Source organism: Cinclus cinclus, chromosome 24 (genome assembly GCF_963662255.1).
Source record: "Cinclus cinclus chromosome 24, bCinCin1.1, whole genome shotgun sequence".
NCBI lineage: Eukaryota > Metazoa > Chordata > Aves > Passeriformes > Cinclidae > Cinclus > Cinclus cinclus.
In genome coordinates, this window is record NC_085069.1 from 2,852,160 (window position 1) to 2,873,147 (window position 20,988).

At 46.2% G+C, this 20,988-nt stretch overlaps 2 protein-coding genes across 2 annotated transcripts; both read right to left on the reverse strand.

Moving 5' to 3' along the window:
- Window positions 1–3,320: 3,320 nt before the first annotated feature.
- LOC134053208 (olfactory receptor 10C1-like) lies at window positions 3,321–4,232 on the reverse strand (the record flags this gene model as incomplete). Its single annotated transcript, XM_062508087.1, has 1 exon — window positions 3,321–4,232. A coding segment is annotated over exon 1 (912 nt), but the record flags the coding sequence as incomplete, so codon positions are not given.
- A 15,721-nt stretch (window positions 4,233–19,953) lies between these two features.
- Window positions 19,954–20,859, reverse strand: LOC134053287 (olfactory receptor 10C1-like; the record flags this gene model as incomplete). Its single annotated transcript, XM_062508216.1, has 1 exon — window positions 19,954–20,859. A coding segment is annotated over exon 1 (906 nt), but the record flags the coding sequence as incomplete, so codon positions are not given.
- Window positions 20,860–20,988: the final 129 nt, after the last annotated feature.

Below are 20,988 nucleotides of genomic sequence, written 5' to 3' on the forward strand. Positions count from 1 at the left end.
TGTTTAACCTATGACAATTATTCCCAAGTAGCATATACTTCTATTGCCAGACGGAGTCAGGTTTCTTCCAGCTATACTTAAGCAGATACAATGAAAGCATTTCCAGAAGGCTAAATTTAAAATCCCCTTTTCCATTCAAAAGATGAAAATAAGCAAGGTGTGGACACTTTTAACCTCTTCTGTGAAATTCTGAAAGGATGATTAATTGTCTCTGGATATTCCTGTGAGCCCAAGCGTGTGTTTTCATGTTTCCGTCCCGCACCTCTGTGCTCCAGACCAGCACAAGGATCCTGGCACAGAGCTGGAACTCTGCACTGGATTTAGTTGTGTTTATTCTGCACCATGGTTGGTTTGATTCTCCCCTGGCTCTCCTGTCTGTCACAGTAAGGCTTTCCCGTTCAGTGCTCTGGAGCCTGAAATCAGATCAGGTGGGGTTAATTCAGAGTTTTCTGGAACAATACTGAAGATCTGTTCCAACTGGAGGAATTAAGACAAGTTTTTCACCTGTACACTTTCTCTCAAAGTGAGCGCCTTGCTTCAAGAGGCAACTGCACAGTCAGATTTCTAGCATCAGCTGAGACCAAGCTCTGCTGTAGAGCAGACTCATTTTGTTCGGTGCAAGTAGTCTTGGGCAAATGAAATCATTCACAGAGCCTCAGGGTTCACAGATCTTCAGGTAACTTGAGGGCTAAACACCTCTCTTGAAACAGCTGAGATCTGCAAATCCTCGTCACCATACTGATCCCACAAATGTGAGTTCTCTGAGCTTTGTTTTACAGTTTCAGTCAGAAAGGAAGTGAAGGAGAGGTTGATTTTTGTTTTCATCATTGACTCTCTGCTTTCTCATCCTGTCCAAGGTACCACCGCCCTTTCTTCCCCAGCAGAGACCAGGAACACGCAGCTTCCCCTGGAGGGGACTCAGTCCTGTAATTTCTTCTGCATGCCTGCTATTCCAGGCCATGAGGACAGCACTCATCTGCAAAGAGTCCTTCTGAAGCACAAGATCCCTGCCCTAGAAGTGCTAATTTCCATTTTGATAGAAACCATCCTTCAGGCTCAGATTCCAGACACTTAATATGGGCAAGTGTGAATCCATGGATGCAGCTCCCCCAAAATCAAGCCATGAAGAGGCAGCTGAATCCCACCTGGTTTGGACACCTAGAGCTGGGCTCTCTGTTCAAGGAACTCATCCAGCCTTCCTCTGGATTCATTAAAACATGGGGGCCCTTTGGCACATTGTCTACTCCCTCTGATTTAGTGTTGTCCACAAACTTGAGAACTCACAAATTTTGCATAATCAATCAAGAAAGAATTGGACCTGGTGGTTTACCAGACTGAAACTTCCCAGGTTTTTAATGCTTACTTTCATTTTACTGAACTATATTTTACCATTTTTTTTTTTGGTTGCGGGCTTTTTGTTTGTTTTTTGTTTTATGAATTACACTTTTCTTATCCCCACTGCTTTTTTTACTTGGGTTTCCCCTCTTCATCACTTCTTTCATAATACACACAGTTGTGCAATTCTCTAGGAATGCTGCTGTAAGGAGTCTAGCATATATGACTAGGGGAGAAACTTTAATGCCAATAAAGCAATATGACAAAAAACAATGCATTCTTTTTGTAATGCATTTGAAATTTAAAAAATTAAAAGTATGAGACAGCATTTTTTGTTATAATAACTTTTTTGGTCCAAAATAAGATGTGATTAAAAACAAAGATGTCAAGCTTCTGCAAAGAATATTATACCTTATAATTTTTTTGTGGATTTACAAACTCTCAAGATAAAAATTCATATGACATCCAATTAAGAACACTGTACTGTTGGGGGTTGTTTCTTTCCCTTTTCCCTCTGTGGAATTTTCCCCATTGTCATGCTAAGATACCTGTTGACTGGGCCCTGGTGACAAGGGGGAGGAGAGAGAGAAGAGGGACACCCCGCAAGATTGAAACATCCAGAAGAGGAAGCGGAAGGCTGGGCCTGGGTCCCATTTCCCCCTTGGAGTTGGGACGAGAAGGACGATCGCCGCCTGTGTTGCATTCCTGCCATGCCATCGCCGGGAGCCATCCTCACTGCTGTGGGACCCTGCCCTGCTGCCTTCTCGCTGGAACCTGCCACCTTCCAGCACTCTGCTGAGCCCCAGGACCCACACCGTGAGCGGAGAGCTCTCTCCATCTCTCTCTGTCTCTCCCTGGGACAGCTCTGCCATCACCCCCAGCCCTCCTGCAGCTCTGCGGGACCTGCCCGCCCCCAGCACCGGGAACTGCAGCTCAGGGAAAAGGTGCCTGCAGCCAAAAAACACTGGGACTGAGTTACTGTTCTGTTTGTGGCAAATTCCATAGCTACTGTTGTTCTTGTTTGTCTTGCTAGTTATACTAGTACAGAACTGTTATTCCTACCCCCATATCTTTGCCTGAGAGCTCCCTTAATTTCAAAATCCTAATAATCAGAAGGAAGAAAGGAAGGAAGGGTCACATTTTTCAGTCCAAAGGGAAGCTTCTGCTTTCCTTAGCAAACAGCTGTCTTTCAAACCAGGCCATGTACTTTCATGATATTTATATTTACAGTTATTTCCAGGAATGAAGGATTAATTTAAGGAGTAATGCATGTCCTTATCTTTCCAATATCATTTAAGCTTTGAGCATTTAATATAAAGAGTTGTATTAATAGTTACAGAAGATTACAGTGGTTAAGTACTTCAAAGGCCTACACTTGGACTAACATGTTTAAAACAATGACTCTAAAATTGAAGAAATATCTTTGAGGCAGTGGGGCAGGAATGCAATTTTGCACACCTCTTTTTTTTTTTTTTTCCGCAATAACCATCTCAGAATTAAAAATCAGTCCTCAGTAATATCCTGGGCTCCACATTGTTGCCTGAACTCTGTCCTCTCCTTTCCCCCAATAGATTTACTCAACAGTTTCAGGAAATAAATGCAATCAGGTGAAAACTCATTCTTTTCAGTTCTTTCAGTAAAGTCAGGCTCTTGAATATTACTCTTTGGTTCAAAAATTCAGAAGTATGTAAAGCACAATTTTCAAGCTTTTGAAAAATAGCAAGGAAAAGAAAAGGAAAAAAATAAGTTTATTGAAGAATTTCTTAAGTATTTGGAAGAAATTCCCTTCCAAAATGTTAACATAGCTTCTAACACTCCCTCTTAGAGCTAAAAATCTCCACTCTTCTCCCTCCTTCCTCCCCAATAGCTGAAGTAGATCTGGAAATTGATTTTCCTGAACAAGAATTTAGAGTGAAAAATTCCACCACAAACACCTGGAACAACCCAAATCTTCTATTTCATTTCCACACTAACTTAGGTTTTCTCCATTTTTTCTTCAGGGCTCCTTTCACCTCCTTATTCCTCAAACTGTAAATGATGGGATTCAATAAAGGAGTAACCAGAGAATAAGAAAGGGAGAGGAATTTATCCACAGATGCACAGTAGCTGTATTTTGGCCGCAGGTACATGGAGCCTGCAGTGCCATAAAAAACAGTCACAACCAGGAGCTGTGAGGAGCAAGTGGAAAAGGCCTTCTCCTGGCTCTCAGCTGATGCCATGTGAAGAACTCTGGAAACGATAGGAATACAGGAATAAATGACCAGTGAGAAAGGACTCAGAATAGCAAAGACAGCCACCACAATGACCTGGATTTCACTTGGGAGAGTGTTGCCACAGAGCACGTCCAGGAGAGGCTGAATCTCACAGAAGAAGTGGTCAATGGCACAACCACACAAGGGTGAGCTGAAGGTGATGAGGGTGTGAACTAAGCCCACAGCAGTTCCACAGATGTAAGCTCCAACAACCAGGCTTCTGCAGACCCTGCTGCTCATGATAATTGTGTAATGCAAGGGGGAGCAAACTGCAAAATAACCATCAAGGGACATGGCGGCCAAGAGAAAACCCTCAGCAACTCCAAAGAAAAGGAAGGAAAACATCTGCATTGCACATCTTGTCTTGGAAATACTCACTGTTCCCACCATCAGGTTCTCGAGAATACTTGGGATAATGACTGACAAATAGCAGATATCCCAACAGGACAGCTGAGTGAGGAAGAAATACATCGGGGTGTGAAGGCGATTATCACTGTTTGTTATCAAAGCTATCACTGTGTTCGCCATCAAGGTGAGAATATGAAGAGATAATAAAACTAGAAAGAGCAAAGGGTGTAAAGGAGAGGTTCCAGAAAAACCCAGGAGTCTGAATTCACTCAATCCACTGAGGTTCCCAAGGATCATCCTTGTCTGGTGCCTTGCAGAGCTCTCCTCGTTTTAGTGTCCAGCAGCCGATGAAGCTGCAAACAGCCGGGCAAATCTGCAGTCAGAATACAACTGCCTGCTTGAACAGACAGAAAGAGGACTGGAATTTAGATACTACTCAGATTTTGAGAAGATCTTCTGAAAAGATTATAAAAGCTTCTAAAGAAAATGAGGCAGTCTTATGCGTTTTGTTTCTGTCTATTTTTGACTGATTCTTCTTTCATAGCATTGCCTTCAAAGGCTGTATATTCACTACTCTCTTCAAACGCTCAGCTACCACTTTTACTCTGTAGAAAAAGAAAACTTGTTGTGGCAGAGATCTTTTCATGGACTAATCAGTTCAAGTCTCAAAAATCATCAGTTGCACCATTTGAATATAACAAAGGTAGTTTCTCCTGTTGTGGAGTGTGGTAGAAGAAGAGAGAGGATAGGAAAAAACCCCTAAATGTTGAGGTCTCCAGGAAAGCTTTCAACTCTGAGCACTGTGCAGTGAAGCAGAAGAGAGGTTTGTCCACAGCTCTTTATACTACATCTATATAAAGTCCACTGAGACTGGCTAGTGCTGATTGGAGCAATAAGGAATAGTTGTTAAGAGGTTGGATAAATATGATGCACGTGTATGAGCTGATTCACAGCCACCTCTAGTTTTACAGAACTTGCAAATGATTTCTATATAAACCCAGATATCCCACACAAATATCAAGATCTGGTTTTACTTTGCAGTAATTACTATTACTTCATAATGCAGCCAGATTAATGACAGAGTTGCCACACAGGCTTACCATACTTATGCTTTCTCAGCAAAATTTGAAGGTGAAACAAAGATGCAGCCCACATTCACTTGGGGATAAGGGACAAAAGATTCACTCATTGCCAATCTTGATTTTTATTTCCCTGTTGATGTCCAGATCATTACAACTAAAAATTAGTTTACCTTGATCTATTTCCTGGCATACCTCATCGCTCGCAGATTTGAAGGACCCTTTTTAGGGTATCATGAAGAAGTATGCAGGCTATAGGTTTTGCTAAGGCACTGCTAATCCTCCTTGGCTTTATGATCCTCTGCTGCCAGATACTTCCCCTGCTTCTGCTACTGTGTACTACAGTCTGCTGAAACATGCCCACTTTCAACCATTTGGGTGTCTGTACCCATATTTCCTTTCTGGGTCACACCATCAGTGACTCTGCCGTAGAGGAACCCAAGACAAAGGAGTGTGTATTGATGCAGTCCTCACATATACTTTGGGATAAAGTTGCACCAAAAAGATCATTCTTGCCCACAAATTAACATGTAGGTTCCCCTACTCCTTCTTCCGAAGCTTTGTCATTAATCAGAAAGATTAAAAGAACACCAACAACAACAATAATCCCCATCCAACCAACTAATCAACCAACCAAAAATCACCCACTTTCTTTGCCACATCTGCTGCAGCAAACAAGGATTTAGCATTCCAATTATTTCTTTGGCTAAGATTTATTTGACAGATGTGCCCACCAAGCAGTCAGACCATCTTTCACAGCACAGACCAACTCACTCAATGTTATCCACTACCAGCAGATATTCCCATTGTGCTTGGGAGAAGGCTCAATAAGCAAGGCCAGGCATGGCTGTTGGTCTTCATTTAATTTTATGAAATCCTAGTCCAATTTAGTGATGGAAGGTGATACTGCTCCCTGCAGCCCTCCCTTTACCAGTGTTTTTACTAATACTTCTCCCAGCTTCCATGGTGGCAAAAAGAAAATCCCTTTCCCCTTCCACCATGTAATAGAATCATCAGATCATCGAATATCTCACGTGGGAAGGGACCCATAATGCTCATGCAGTCCAACTCCCTGCTCCTTGCAAAAGTTATCAGTGAGTGGAGAACAGACCCACTCCAGACAAAGTTTGCTACAGAAGCCCTCCTGTCAAGTCAGCAGGTACAGGAAGGACACTTTTGTTTTCTAAACTCCTCAGAGAGAAGTCTGCATGCAGCTGGGTCCTAGCCCAGCCCCAGACTCTTCAACAGTTTCTATGCAAAGGGTTACAGAGGTGTAATTGAGCCTGTATACAACTGTGCCCCGTGGGATTAAAGACGGCAAACCAAATCTATTGATATAAATAAAATTAGAAATTCATTTAAATTGATTGCAATCATTAAGCAAAATAACTTGATCACAAGTATTTGTTACATAGCATCGGCAGCCTTACTAACATAACTAACATAGTGGAACTAGCATAGTAACACACCCTAACTAACTACTAGTGTTACAGTATAGTGCACTATCTTGGAAGCAACAGAGAAGCAATTCTATGAAATCAGGCAAAACAATTACGTAGAGATTGATGTCACTCATCCAACAACCATGAGCAAACCTATTTTGCTCAGCCATGAGAAGTGACCTTCAGGGCTTTCCCTGCTCAAGGGAGGGATATTCACACACCTTAGGGAGGTATGCTAGAAATCCTTGTCATGCAAAAGTGGGACTGCCCTTCTATAGCATAACCTGACTGGCTGCCTCTGATACATTTTTACATTAGGTTTTGGCAGGTCTATTCAACAAAATAGGCTTTGCTGCTGAAGAAGGTACTAGCACCACTTTGGTTTCTCCCATGTGACCCGTCTGACTCTCACTTCCATGTGAAGGCCTGGACATCCTTGCTGCTCCTGCCCTCAGATCAGGGATTCTCTGTTTGCATGTCCTCATGGTGTTGGAAATGATAGAACTTTACAAATACCTTTTCTAATTCATTCTTTTAATTCAGTTTTCTAATTACTTCTTTTAATTAATCATGAGCCGTGTAATTTTCCACTCTGTCATATGCCACTGTAGCCAACATTTAGCAAGGTTTGCCATAAGCTGCTCTAGTGGGAACACAGCTTGGGAAAAGCCCTGAAGCTTTACGTTTTGCTAAAACAACTGTAATTAACCTTGATATGCATCAATGGTCTCAGACCTGGAAGAGGCATTTTATGGCTGAAGCTGGACGCAAGGAATGTAGAATTTCTGAACCACATGGACACTGTGCAGAACCCAGAGATAAAGAGGGAACTAACAAAGGTAATTCAGCAATTGTGCTGGAATGCCACTGTTCTCATTTCAGACAGGGTAGAGTTAATTTCTTTATTTCGGTAGCTCTTACAGTGCTGTGTTCTGGATTTGCAATGAGAATGGTGTTGATAATACACTGAAGTTTGGGGTTTTGCTCAGTCACGTTTGTCCTGAGTCAGGGACATTTTGTTTTCTCATCTTCTGCTCTGCCTGTGAGGAGGCTCACAAAAGAAACTGGCAGAGAGCAAAGCTGGGACAGGTGACCTGAACTGCCCAGAGGGACATCCACACCACACAGCATCATGCCTGGAATATAAAGTGGGAGGAGTTGCCCAGAAGGGCACTCTAAGAAAGGAATGTGTGCTTCCTGACACTAAAAGTAGCATTAGAGAGCTTAATTTATCCTGATGATTTCAGTGACAGTGGTGACATGATAGTTTGGTCAAGCTGGTCTCAGCATTCTTTAACACTACAAACAGGAGGCCCTCCTTGCTCAAGCCATTCCTGCTAAGGTGTAGACAGGACACAGCTGGAGCTGCTGTATCCCTGCTCAGGCAGAGCATCCTGCCCCAGCTGGCACAGCTCCCTGAGCACTGTGACACTCACAGTCCATCACTTCACTCTGGAAAAGCCCCATACTTCAACAGGACAGACGTCTAACCCCCCCTCCCCTTCTCAGAATGTGGCTGGAGATTCCTCCTTTGAGTGGGGACACCCAGCAAGATTTCACCTTGAGACTGAGAAAAAGAGACATTGGCAAGGGTAATATCAGTCTGTACTTAACATTTATTTTTCTAGCTTTAATTAAAAAATTGCTTCAATATTGCTTTCAACTACTGACCTATATTAGCAGCAAAAACTATCTACAATGTGGAATGAAGAATTCTAATTAAAGCCTATTACTCTAGTCACAAGCATCATCGCCCATATAAACCAACTGTTTCTTCATCTTTGAGAAGAAAACAAAGACACCTGTGATAAAAAACTCAGTGCTCATCTTCCCTTCTGCTTCAGCCAGGGCCAAAATCTGACTGCAGCACTCCCAGAGTGCCCCGAGCTCTTCTCAGACCTGCCCCTCTAGGCCATGGGCACCCTCCTCTTCCTCGCCGAAGGGCGCTGGGCTGCGTGCTGCACAAACCGGCTGTGGAGATCATAGCCCAGCTCTGGGGATCTCCTCCGCTCCCTCAGCCTCGCTCGGGATTGCTCCTGAGCAGCCCTGAGCACAGGAGCCTGCTTGAAGCTGGTGTTGGAGAGCCCTGAAGTTGCGCAATCCCCTGGGGCTCTGTCACAACGGGAAGAACTTGTTCTCCTCCTCTTCCTCTTGCTCACAGAGGGCTGCTGCTCGTCTGTGCACTGCACAAAGCGGCCGTGCAGGTCAGAGCCCCGCCGTGGGGATCTCCTCTGCTCTCTGCACCTCGCTCGGGTTTGCCTCCGAGCAGCCCTGAGCTTGGGAGCCTGCTTCAAGTGGGAGCTGGGGGGCCCTGGAGTTGCTCTATCCACAGGGGTTTGATCACAACACGGGGAATGTGTTGTCAGCCTCCTCCTCTTCCTCGCTGAGGGCTCGTAGTCTGTGTGCTGCACAGAGGGGCTGCAGAGGTTGTAGCTGCCCTGCACGGACCTGCTCATGTCCCTCTGCCTCAGCAGGACCTGCTCCTGAGCAACCCCGGGGCCAGGAGCACACTGCAAGCTCCTGTTGGAAGGTCCTGAAGCTTCCCACTGAGGAAGGAAGGAAGGGGCATACTTTGGTGCCAGTGAGGAAGAAGCCCTTTCTCCAATTTTCAGATCAGAACACCTGGAGAAAAGAAAAGAATGATCTCAGTTTGGGGCTGTTTTGCAGCCCTCTCTGGGATTCGCTCATTTCCTTGGAGAGGTTTCTATGACAGAGAGAAGATTTAACCAAGGCCACTAATGGAAATTTTAGCTAGAGTCTTCCCACCAAGTCTACTCCTGTCTCAGATAAACCTCATCTTTATACCTTCTAGACCCTCATGTGTATTGCACAAATTCACACTCTTGCTTGGGTTGGAAGGGATCTTAATGCTCATTTTGTGCCACCCCGCTGTCATGGACAGGAACACCTCACAATAGACAAGGCCTCTGCAAGCCCTGTCCACCCTGGCCTTGAAAACCTCCAAGGATGGGGCACCCACAGCTTCTTTGGGCAGCCTGTTCCATGCTCTCACCAGCCTTCCACTCAAGCATTTCTTCCTAATATCTCATGGAAACCTGCCATAATGGGTCAGCTGAAAACTGATACCCTTCATCCTGTCCAGCCCTTCCTGATAAAGGCTCCCTCCCCATCTTTCCTGGCAGGTCCCTTTAAGTTCCCTCACTCTTTTCTACAAAAGTCTAGCATCACAGAGCAGGCAGGTAGCAGGCTACATCAGGGCAGCAGCCTGAAGCACAGACATGGGGCAGCACAGGTTCCACAGCACTGAATGAAGCTGGTAGTAATTGCCTTTGGTGAGAAATCTCTGCATTCTCTGCACTATAAGAAGCAAACCAATAAACAGGGAAAAGGACACATCTTCTGAACGTATCTGAATGCTGCTTATTACCTGGCATAAAACAGTAGGTAGGCTTGCTGCCTGAGAGCTGTGTCAAGGCAACGAAGCTCCACAGACTCATCATCCATCAGGTACCACAGCCCATTGCTGGCCTGTGAAAAAAAAAGGACAAGGATCTCTGCATGGTTTCTCACCAAAAACACAGGCAGAAAACTACCTAACAAAGAGTATGTCAAAACAAATCCAGTCCAGCCTCTCAAGACATCTCCTGCCCCAAAACCTTGGCTGTCAGTAACACCGACAGTAAAGTTTCTCTTCCCCACACACATTTTCCCCATTGGCAAGGAAGGAAGGAAGGCAGGAAGGAAGGAATGAAGGAAGGAAGGAAGGAAGGAAGGAAGGACATTGCTGACTACCTTTGTGTAGCAGAAATAGTGTCCTGTATGACAGCTGACCCCACTGTGCACCAGGACAGCATACAAGGAGTAACGGAGGGGTTCTCCCTCTGCCTGGGACATGTACGGGCGAAGATCCAGGTACTCGGGGTACTTCACAACCTGCACAGACACCAGCAGGGCTCAGAAGTGACCCTGACTTATGACACAGAATAGCCTGCCACATCCAGGGGCCAGAGGTGTGTAAATACATCTTTGGGGCTCACAAGCAGCTGGTTTTCCATAAAGCACACCATCACAAAGGTGTAATGCTTTGAGTGGCAGGAAACTGTTCTTGGCCAAAGCAGCTCTGCTGGAGAAGAGCGCTTGCCTGTCTTCCCAAGGGAATTCTCTCCCCAGAAGGGAACATGACAAACCCAAGACCAGTGCCTTGGCACAAGCTCAGGGAAATCTGCTCCAGGAAGAGAAAGCTGCACACCGGCTGTGTACAAACCTTGCTGATCTTCCTACCGGTGAAACAGTCAAACCTTTTTAGACACACCGTGAGAACCTTGGGTGCGCAATGGACTGTGAACTTCTTGAAGGCAGCAACATTCTTCTTACACCTTGAAACCAAGCACAGAACCCAGTGCTGAAATGCACCCAATCCTCCCCCAGGGTGGCCAGGCAACCTGTCCTGTCTCACACAGCTTTTGCTATTCTAAGGCTATTCCCTGCTCTATTTTAAAGGAGCTGCATCTCCTCTGTGTGCAGCAAAGCTCCATGAGAAGATGACTTCTGCTCAATGACATGCAACTCCCTCACACAGGATCTCCTGCTAATATGTGCTCAGTAATCATCTTACGTGTTACATTTGTAGCAGTTTTCACCATCCAGGTGCTCGGGTCTCACAAAGTCCTCCAGAGCTGCAGTGAGGGTCGAGGCTGTCTGCAAGAGTGACAAATGAGCACACTGAGCTGCAGGAAATTGCCTCACCCAAACAACTCCCACGAGCTGACAAGCCAACCCCTGCAGCTGATGCTGAAGAGACCCACCATGAAGCTGTCCAGAAGGAGACAGAAAGAGAGTGGGATGCTGAACATCTCCCTGTGTCCCAGAGGCTCCCGGAGCCATCAAGAGCTCCCTCCCCGTACCACCACACCACTCACATCAACTCATGACACTATGCAGGGGCATCAGTGGTGCAAACAACCCAACCCATCGGCCTGGGAGCCAGACAAGTGTTAGGGGAGGGCAAAGCAAAGGAGGATGAGGATATATTGAGGGTGCAGAGAGGATAATGCTGCTCGACCAGCTTAAAGACAGCACCTACAGAGAGACCAGTGCCATGGCCTCTGCAGGAGGACACCATCCATTCCCCTTCCCACCCACCACCAAGATCTCTTGTGCTCACAGCACACATTTTGAAGACAAATGTGCTGACTCTGGAAAGCTGCAAGGGCCTTGGCATGTCTTGAAGCACAACTGCAAAAGCTTCTTACTCTGATATCCAAAGGGATATCCAGGAAGGCCTCGTAGGAGTCAGAAACGGCTTTGCAGCTGACGCAGGTGACTGGAAGGAAAAATCCAAATGCTCAGCAATGGGAAGCTGACTGACACTGCCCATTTACACATTGTACCTGTCCCAGCAGACCAACTGTCAGGCACAGGCAGACAGAAGGACACAGGCAATGTCAAAGAGAGTAAGAGTTGAGGAAACATACCTCTGGATCTCAGAAAGCCTCCAAAGATTTGAGAGACAATGGTAGTGGATTGAGATGAGAGGTCCAAGCTGGAAACAAGTGGGAAGACAGAGCATTATCTCCGGCAAGAGTTTTGCTTGGCCTGAAAGCCCAGGGTTTAGGTTTCCCTTGATGGGAGCACACCAAGCAGTGCAAAGGGCTCAGAACTTGGTGAGGGTGATTTGCTTGTGCTTACTCGCTGCTTTCACTCAGACAAGCTGTCTGCATGGCATTGACAGTACAGCACAAGAAGTCATGGGCATCTTCCTCCCTGCCGGGCTCCAAATGTTCTCCTATGCCTAAGAAAGAAGGTTTCAGTTCTCTCATAGAAGGAGGGAAGGAAACCTGTTCAAGCACCTGGTACGACTTACGTTTGAAAACCTTGAGGACAGCCAAAGGCAGGATGGCACTGACAGGGGAACGCAGGACCTTGTTCACGTGTGCTTCCATGATGCACATCATGCAGAAACCCTGCTGGTGACCTGAAGAGGGACACAGGGAAAGTCCTTAGGTTAGCAAAACATCCACAGCAGTGGGATACTCCTCCTCTTGCACTGCCACTCCACTCCAATACTCCACTCCTCCCAATGTCCCAATGGTCCCAGGGCATTTTAGTGTGCAGAAAATGTTCAGAGAGGGATGGTAAACCAACAGCATTCTGCGCAATAAGCACAGAGGGTTTAACTTGCAGGAATAAAGACTGCCAGGGAGAAAGAGGTGTTTTCATTAAGGGTAAGGCAGCAGGCTAGGACAAGTGGGTTCTAGGCTCCAGTGTTCAAAGAGTACAGACTCATGGGGCTGACAAAGGGCTGCTGTTGTCTGAAAACAAATTTTACATTCTGGGAACCTGGGACTTGATGAAGAGATTTTCAGGAGATGCTCCTAAAAGCACTCACAGGCCTGGCTGTGCTCTTGGGACAGCAGGTAGTTGGCCAGTGGGGGGGTGTAGGTCAGGCACTGCAGGACAGCGTTGAGGAAGCACGTGTTGCCCACATTGAAGAGCCCTGCTCCAGCACTCTGTCTCTGCTGCCAGACCATGCAAATCTTCTCTGGTGGGAAGAGGATCCTTTTTGGAGGAGCTATTCCCTCGGCGATGACTGCAGAGAAATTCCATTTGGAAAGAGATGAGGCGAGGAAAGAAAGCATATTTAAACTTTGAGCTTTCTACACAAGCAGTCAGGACAACCAGCTCAAACCTTCAACTCACTATCTGGGGAAGCCTAGCACTGCCATTGAAATTTCCTGATTTGGAAAAGTCTGTTCCCCTGCTTACTTTGCCAAGAGTCCAACAAGCCCCAGCTCTGATTTCTGGGCCTCAGGGTACCTTGCCTTCTCACCAGAGCTCTAGACTGGATTATCAGGTCAAGCTTTCCCTGATTCTAACTGACTGGAACTTCTTGAAAACAAGCAAGTACTGAGCACAAAAGGCAGCTCAAGGACCTGTCAGACCTCCCTATGAGCAATGATGTTTCAAAGTCTTCTTCACAGTGACAAAAGGTGTTTTCCTGGGACTAAACAACCTGGGGCAGTCTGGCTATTCTCAGCAAACATCCCAGACTTCACTCTAGCTTGTGAGCACATCATTCTGGGATCTGAGCACCAGTCATGTCAGCTGTCTGTGGGGAGTCACAAAGTCCAAAGCTGCCAGTGAAGCTGGTACTCACAGGAATTGTTCCCTGTTGTGGCCATCGTCCCTCTCAGGAGCAGCGGGCAAAGCTCTGGATGACCAAGGACGTGCTCCAGGAAGGGATCAGCATCAATCCCCTCACCTGATTGCAAAGAAATGACTACATCTCACCAAAGGAATAAAAACTCCAAAGAAATACAACCTATGGAAAGAACAGCATTTGCCATCAAGAGTTTCAGTGGTGCTTGAGCCAGCTGCTGAACTGCAGGCTCACAGCTTTGTGATCAGTGACAGAGCCCCAGGAGCTTCAAAGGTCCTTCTGAAGTGCTCCAGTGCATGTTACCTTCTCTGAGGAGGCCCTGCTGCTGTCACAGCATCAACAGCAGAGCTCTCTGGCTTTTCCCTCCTCTGCAGGAGTGACCAGCTTTCAGCCACTAACTTAACTACAGCCTTTGCTGCTCTCCTTCTGTCCCACTCCTTCCTGCAGTATCCAAGGTGGGCTTTTTGCCACTCTGGGCTGAGCCCAGCCCCTCAGACTGCACTCACCCCTTACTTACCTATCCTAGGCTATAGTAAAGAAAAGAGAATCAGCAAAGAGGAACTCTAGCCTAGCCTGTATGTGGACAGCCTACGAAGGGGCAACAGCTCAGCCTTCAGCTAGGAAGGTATAAGCAGCCTAGACTTTTCTCTCCTTCCTCTATGATCTATCCCAAGAGTCAAATCATAATTACCTGTGAGAGGACAAAAGCTGAAGGGGACAGTAAACAATAAATCTGCTTGAAAGGCAGAGAGGTGCGTAGCACAGGACTAAGCTGAGCTATCCTGAAGACCTGCTGACACGTTAGCCTGCTCTCAGGATACTGAGCCCTGGGCAGGTGAGTCACAATCACTGGAGAGGTGCCACATCGCTGCCCCTCAGTGACATGGGGGCACACAGGGATGGATCCCCTTGAGGTCACAGAAGCACATGGCTCCTGGGCCCTGGAACCACATGGCTCCTCTCCCAGGTGGCAGTCACTGGGACTCCCCCTGTCCTCTGATGCACAGGGGTTCACTGGCTGGCAGGGCCTCCCCTGAGTGAAGGATCAGTGAACTCCTTCCCCAGAGCACAGAGCCCAGTGAGCAGAGCCCTGCCCAGAGCTGTCACAAGCCAGGTCACACTTGTGTCTGGCCCTCAGGCTGCCGGGCATTTCTGTTCCACTGCACTCTGTTCTTCCACTGGCCTGTGCCTGTGAGACTCCTGTGCAAGGCACCCAAGCTCTCAGAGGGTCCTTTCCAGTGAGTTTGGTGTGCCCCCAAGGTGCACCCACAGGCTGACCCTGGGCTGGCCCCACCAAAGGGACCCCCAGAGGCTGCACTGGGTGAGCCTTGGCTGCCAGGGCCCCAGCCTCTCCTGGGCAGCTCTTCAGCAGCTTCACATTCACTCCTTCCTCCAGGCTGCCTTGGATCCGACACAGCTTTAGCCACATTCCCACTCAGGATGGCTGGAGGCACTTTTGTTCCTGCTGCATTTGACCAACAAGCTTTTGGGCCTTGTGGCAGGCAGTTGCTGTTCCTCGGGCTCCAAAGAGGCAGCTGGTTGCTATTCACCCCTGATGCCCCAGGATTGTAGCTTTTGTATTTTTCATAGATTTGCAATCCTGCCATTCTTATGCGTGTGACTCCAAACTCCATGCACAGTGTGAGCTGCTGCTTCCCCATTCTGCTCAGACACAGCAATTCCTGCCCAGGCCTGGCAATCAAGGACCCCTCACTGCCTCAGGCCCCAGGAAATGGAAACAAAAGTGAGTTGGGGGTGAACAAACTGAAGGTAAATGACTTCATTACCTGAAGCTGTCATTGGAAATAAACGTCCAATAGGCAAATGGACCAAACTTAGAAAAGGACGAGAACCCGTGACCCACGGTCCATTTTGGAGTGTAGCCCCTGGGAGGCTTTGTCTGCCTGAAATGTTCCTGAAGGCCCTTCAATAAATATTGATATTGATATTGATATTGATATTGATATTGATATTGATATTGATATTGATGTATGGAATTTATTTATTCAGTAGATACATCTGCTTTTGATTCCCTTGGCTTTGTGTGGCCTGTGCTTTTAGGAAGCCCATGGAGGCATCAGCTGCAGTGTCAGGGAATGAGTGGCTGCTGCAGGCTCCCGGTTGTTTGGCCATTGCTCAGGTGACAGCACACCTGGTGCAGGTGAGGAGCAGGGTGGAGGCTCCTGGCGGGCCCCGAGCCAGGGCTGGGGCACGGGGCAGATCTGTGCTGCTCTGCCGGGTGTGAGCACAGCAGAGAGGGGGAGCAGGGAGGCGGGAGCTGCCGAGGGCTGGAGAAGCGCAGCTGAGTGCCGGGCTCAGGCGGACACAGGGGCCCGGCTGGGAGGTGCTGAGGAGCAGGGCACGGCAGTGCTGGCAAACAGAACCGTACCGAGGGGCTTGAGAAGGCTGGCACAAAGCAGGGTGTGAACAGCCCCGGGCTGGGTGGCTGCAGAGCCTGAGGCAGACAAAAGCATTGGGACCTTCCGCTGAGAAAGGAGAGCTGCAGCAGTGGGAGACAGAGGAGAAAGCCCAAGGAATGCAAGGAAGTGATGTCAAAAAAGAGCTAGTTAGACAGACAGAGAGAAAGGACAGAGGAAGATGGAAAGAAAGACAAAGAGCAGAGAGGGCACTGGCTGGGCAAAGAATAAAACCTGATTCAGACAAAATCTGAAATGGCAATTATTGGTTTGGAGAATTTAGCATGGTTTACTGCACTATTTTAAAATGAGAGCTCAGTGTCTAGCATATCCCTTGTAAAGATGTAGTATGTATTAGAAATACCTAGATGTAAAACTTTCTATCTAGAAAAACTAATTTTTCACCGCTTTATGTCTAGACCTGCAGTGCAAAACAAAAGACTTACTCAGATTTAAGAACTACAGTCTTTTCTGCCTTTTTGTTTTTGTGTTTTATTTTATTTTGGCTTCTTTCCAATTTACTGCCAATCTACAGTTAAAATCTTTCTGGAGCACCAAGGGCATGAGAGTCACAAAATTCCACGGGCTGGCTATTCTAGTGACAGCAGGAATCACTGGTGCAATCTGCTGGGTGTTTAACCTATGACAATTATTCCCAAGTAGCATATACTTCTATTGCCAGACGGAGTCAGGTTTCTTCCAGCTATACTTAAGCAGATACAATGAAAGCATTTACAGAAAGCTAAATTCAAAATCCCCTTTTCCATTCAAAAGATGAAAATAAGCAAGGTGTGGACACTTTTAACCTATTCTGTGAAATTCTGAAAGGATGATTAATTGTCTCTGGATATTCCTGTGAGCCCAAGCGTGTGTTTTCATGTTTCCGTCCCGCACCTCTGTGCTCCAGACCAGCACAAGGATCCTGGCACAGAGCTGGAACTCTGCACTGGATTTAGTTGTGTTTATTCTGCACCATGGTTGGTTTGATTCTCCCCTGGCTCTCCTGTCTGTCACAGTAAGGCTTTCCCGTTCAGTGCTCTGGAGCCTGAAATCAGATCAGGTGGGGTTAATTCAGAGTTTTCTGGAACAATACTGAAGATCTGTTCCAACTGGAGGAATTAAGACAAGTTTTTCACCTGTACACTTTCTCTCAAAGTGAGCACCTTGCTTCAAGAGGCAACTGCACAGTCAGATTTCTAGCATCAGCTGAGACCAAGCTCTGCTGTAGAGCAGACTCATTTTGTTCGGTGCAAGTAGTCTTGGGCAAATGAAATCATTCACAGAGCCTCAGGGTTCATAGATCTTCAGGTAACTTGAGGGCTAAACACCTCTCTTGAAACAGCTGAGATTTGCAAATCCTCGTCACCATACTGATCCCACAAATGTGAGTTCTCTGAGCTTTGTTTTACAGTTTCAGTCAGAAAGGAAGTGAAGGAGAGGTTGATTTTTGTTTTTTATCATTGACTCTCTGCTTTCTCATCCTGTCCAAGGTACCACCAGCCTTTCTTCCCCAGCAGAGACCAGGAACACGCAGCTTCCCCTGGAGGGGACTCAGTCCTGTAAGTTCTTCTGCATGCCTGCTATTCCAGGCCATGAGGACAGCACTCATCTGCAAAGAGTCCTTCTGAAGCACAAGATCCCTGCCCTAGAAGTGCTAATTTCCATTTTGATAGAAACCATCCTTCAGGCTCAGATTCCAGACACTTAAGATGGGCAAGTGTGAATCCATGGATGCAGCTCCCCCAAAATCAAGCCATGAAGAGGCAGCTGAATCCCACCTGGTTTGGACACCTAGAGCTGGGCTCTCTGTTCAAGGAACTCATCCAGCCTTCCTCTGGATTCATTAAAACATGGGGGCCCTTTGGCACATTGTCTACTCCCTCTGATTTAGTGTTGTCCACAAACTTGAGAACTCACAAATTTTGCATAATCAATCAAGAAAGAATTGGACCTGGTGGTTTACCAGACTGAAACTTCCCAGGTTTTTAATGCTTACTTTCATTTTACTGAAATATATTTTACCATTTTTTTTTTTGGTTGGGGGCTTTTTATTTGTTTTTTGTTTTATGAATTACACTTTTCTTATCCCCACTGCTTTTTTTACTTGGGTTTCCCCTCTTCATCACTTCTTTCATAATACACACAGTTGTGCAATTCTCTAGGAATGCTGCTGTAAGGAGTCTAGCATATATGACTAGGGGAGAAACTTTAATGGCAATAAAGCAATATGACAAAAAACAATGCATTCTTTTTGTAATGCATTTGAAATTTAAAAAATTAAAAGTATGAGACAGCATTTTCTGTTATAATAATTTTTTTGGTCCAAAATAAGATGTGATTAAAATCAAAGATGTCAAGCTTCTGCAAAGGATATTATACCTTATAATTTTTTTGTGGATTTACAAACTCTCAAGATAAAAATTCATATGACATCCAATTAAGAACCCTGTACTGTTGGGGGTTGTTTCTTTCCCTTTTCCCTCTGTGGAATTTTCCCCATTGTCATGCTAAGATACCTGTTGACTGGGCCCTGGTGACAAGGGGGAGGAGAGAGAGAAGAGGGACACCCCGCAAGATTGAAACATGCAGAAGAGGAAGCGGAAGGCTGGGCCTGGGTCCCATTTCCCCCTTGGAGTTGGGACGAGAAGGACGATCGCCGCCTGTGTTGCATTCCTGCCATGCCATCGCCGGGAGCCATCCTCACTGCTGTGGGACCCTGCCCTGCTGCCTTCTCGCTGGAACCTGCCACCTTCCAGCACTCTGCTGAGCCCCAGGACCCACACCGTGAGCGGAGAGCTCTCTCCATCTCTCTCTGTCTCTCCCTGGGACAGCTCTGCCATCACCCCCAGCCCTCCTGCAGCTCTGCGGGACCTGCCCGCCCCCAGCACCGGGAACTGCAGCTCAGGGAAAAGGTGCCTGCAGCCAAAAAACACTGGGACTGAGTTACTGGTCTGTTTGTGGCTAATTCCATAGCTGCTGTTGTTCTTGTTTGTCTTGTTAGTTGCACTAGTAAAGAACTGTTATTCCTACCCCCATATCGTTGCCTGAGAGCTCCCTTAATTTCAAAATCCTAATAATCGGAAGGAAGGAAGGAAGGGTCACATTTTTCAGTCCAAAGGGAAGCTTCTGCTTTCCTTAGCAAACAGCTGTCTTTCAAACCAGGACATCTACTTTCATGATATTTATATTTGCAGTGATTTCCAGGAATGAAGGATTAATTTAAGGACTAATGCATGTCCTTATCTTTCCAATATCATTTACGCTTTGAGCATTTAATATAAAGAGTTGTATTAATAGTTACAGAAGATTACAGTGGTTAGGTACTTCAAATGCCTACACTTGGTCTAACATGTTTAAAACAATGACTCTAAAATTGAAGAAATATCTTTGAGGCAGTGGGGCAGGAATGCAATTCTGCACACCTCTTTTTTTTTTTTTTTTTTTTTCCCCAGTAACAATCTCAGAATTAAAATCAGTACTCAATAATATCCTGGGCTCCACATTGTTGCCTGAACTATGTCCTCTCCTTTCCCCCAACAGATTTACTAAACAGATTCAGGAAATAAATGCAAACAGGTGAAAACTCATTCTTTTCAGTTCTTTCAGTAAAGTCAGGCTCTTGAATATTACTCTTTGGTTCAAAAATTCAGAAGTATGTAAAGCACAGTTTTCAAGTTTTTGAAAAATAGCAAGGAAAAGAAAAGGAAAAAAATAAGTTTATTGAAGAATTTCTTAAGTATGTGGAAGAAATTCCCTTCCAAAATGTTAACATAGCTTCTAACACTCCCTCTTAGAGCTAAAAATCTCCACTCTTCTCCCTCCTTCCTCCCCAATAGCTGAAGTAGATCTGGAAATTGATTTTCCTGAACAAGAATTTAGAGTGAAAAATTCCACCACAAACACCTGGAACAACCCAAATCTTCTATTTCATTTCCACACTAACTTAGGTTTGCTCCATTTTTTCTTCAGGGCTCCTTTCACCTCCTTATTCCTCAAACTGCAAATGATGGGATTCAATAAAGGAGTCACCAGAGAATAAGAAAGGGAGAGGAATTTATCCACAGATGCACAGTAGCTGTATTTTGTCCGCAGGTACATGGAGCCTGCAGTGCCATAAAAAACAGTCACAACCAGGAGCTGTGAGGAGCAAGTGGAAAACGCCTTCTCCTGGCTCTCAGCTGATGCCATGTGAAGAACTGTGGAAACGACACCAATATAGGAATAAATGACCAGTGAGAAAGGACTCAGAATAGCAAAGACAGCCACCACAATGACCTGGATTTCACTTGGGAGAGTGTTGCCACAGAGCACGCCCAGGAGAGGCTGAATCTCACAGAAGAAGTGGTCAATGGCACAACCACACAAGGGTGAGCTGAAGGTGATGAGGGTGTGAACTAAGCCCACAGCAGTTCCACAGATGTAAGCTCCAACAACCAGGCTTCTGCAGACCCTGCTGCTCATGATCATTGTGTAATGCAAGGGGGAGCAAACTGCAAAATAACCATCAAGGGACATGGCGGCCAAGAGAAAACACTCAGCAACTCCAAAGAAAAGGAAGGAAAACATCTGCATTGCACATCTTGTCTTGGAAATACTCACTGTTCCCACCATCAGGTTCTCGAGAATACTTGGGATAATGACTGACAAATACCAGATATCCCAACAGGACAGCTGAGTGAGGAAGAAATACATCGGGGTGTGAAGGCGATTATCACTGTTTGTTATCAAAGCTATCACTGTGTTCGCCATCAAGGTGAGAATATGAAGAGATAATAAAACTACAAAGAGCAAAGGGTGTAAAGGAGAGGTTCCAGAAAAACCCAGGAGTCTGAATTCACTCAATCCACTGAGGTTCCCAAGGATCATCCTTCTCTGGTGCCTTGCAGAGCTCTCCTCGTTTTAGTGTCCAGCAGCCGATGAAGCTGCAAACAGCCGGGCAAATCTGCAGTCAGAATACAACTGCCTGCTTGAACAGACAGAAAGAGGACTGGAATT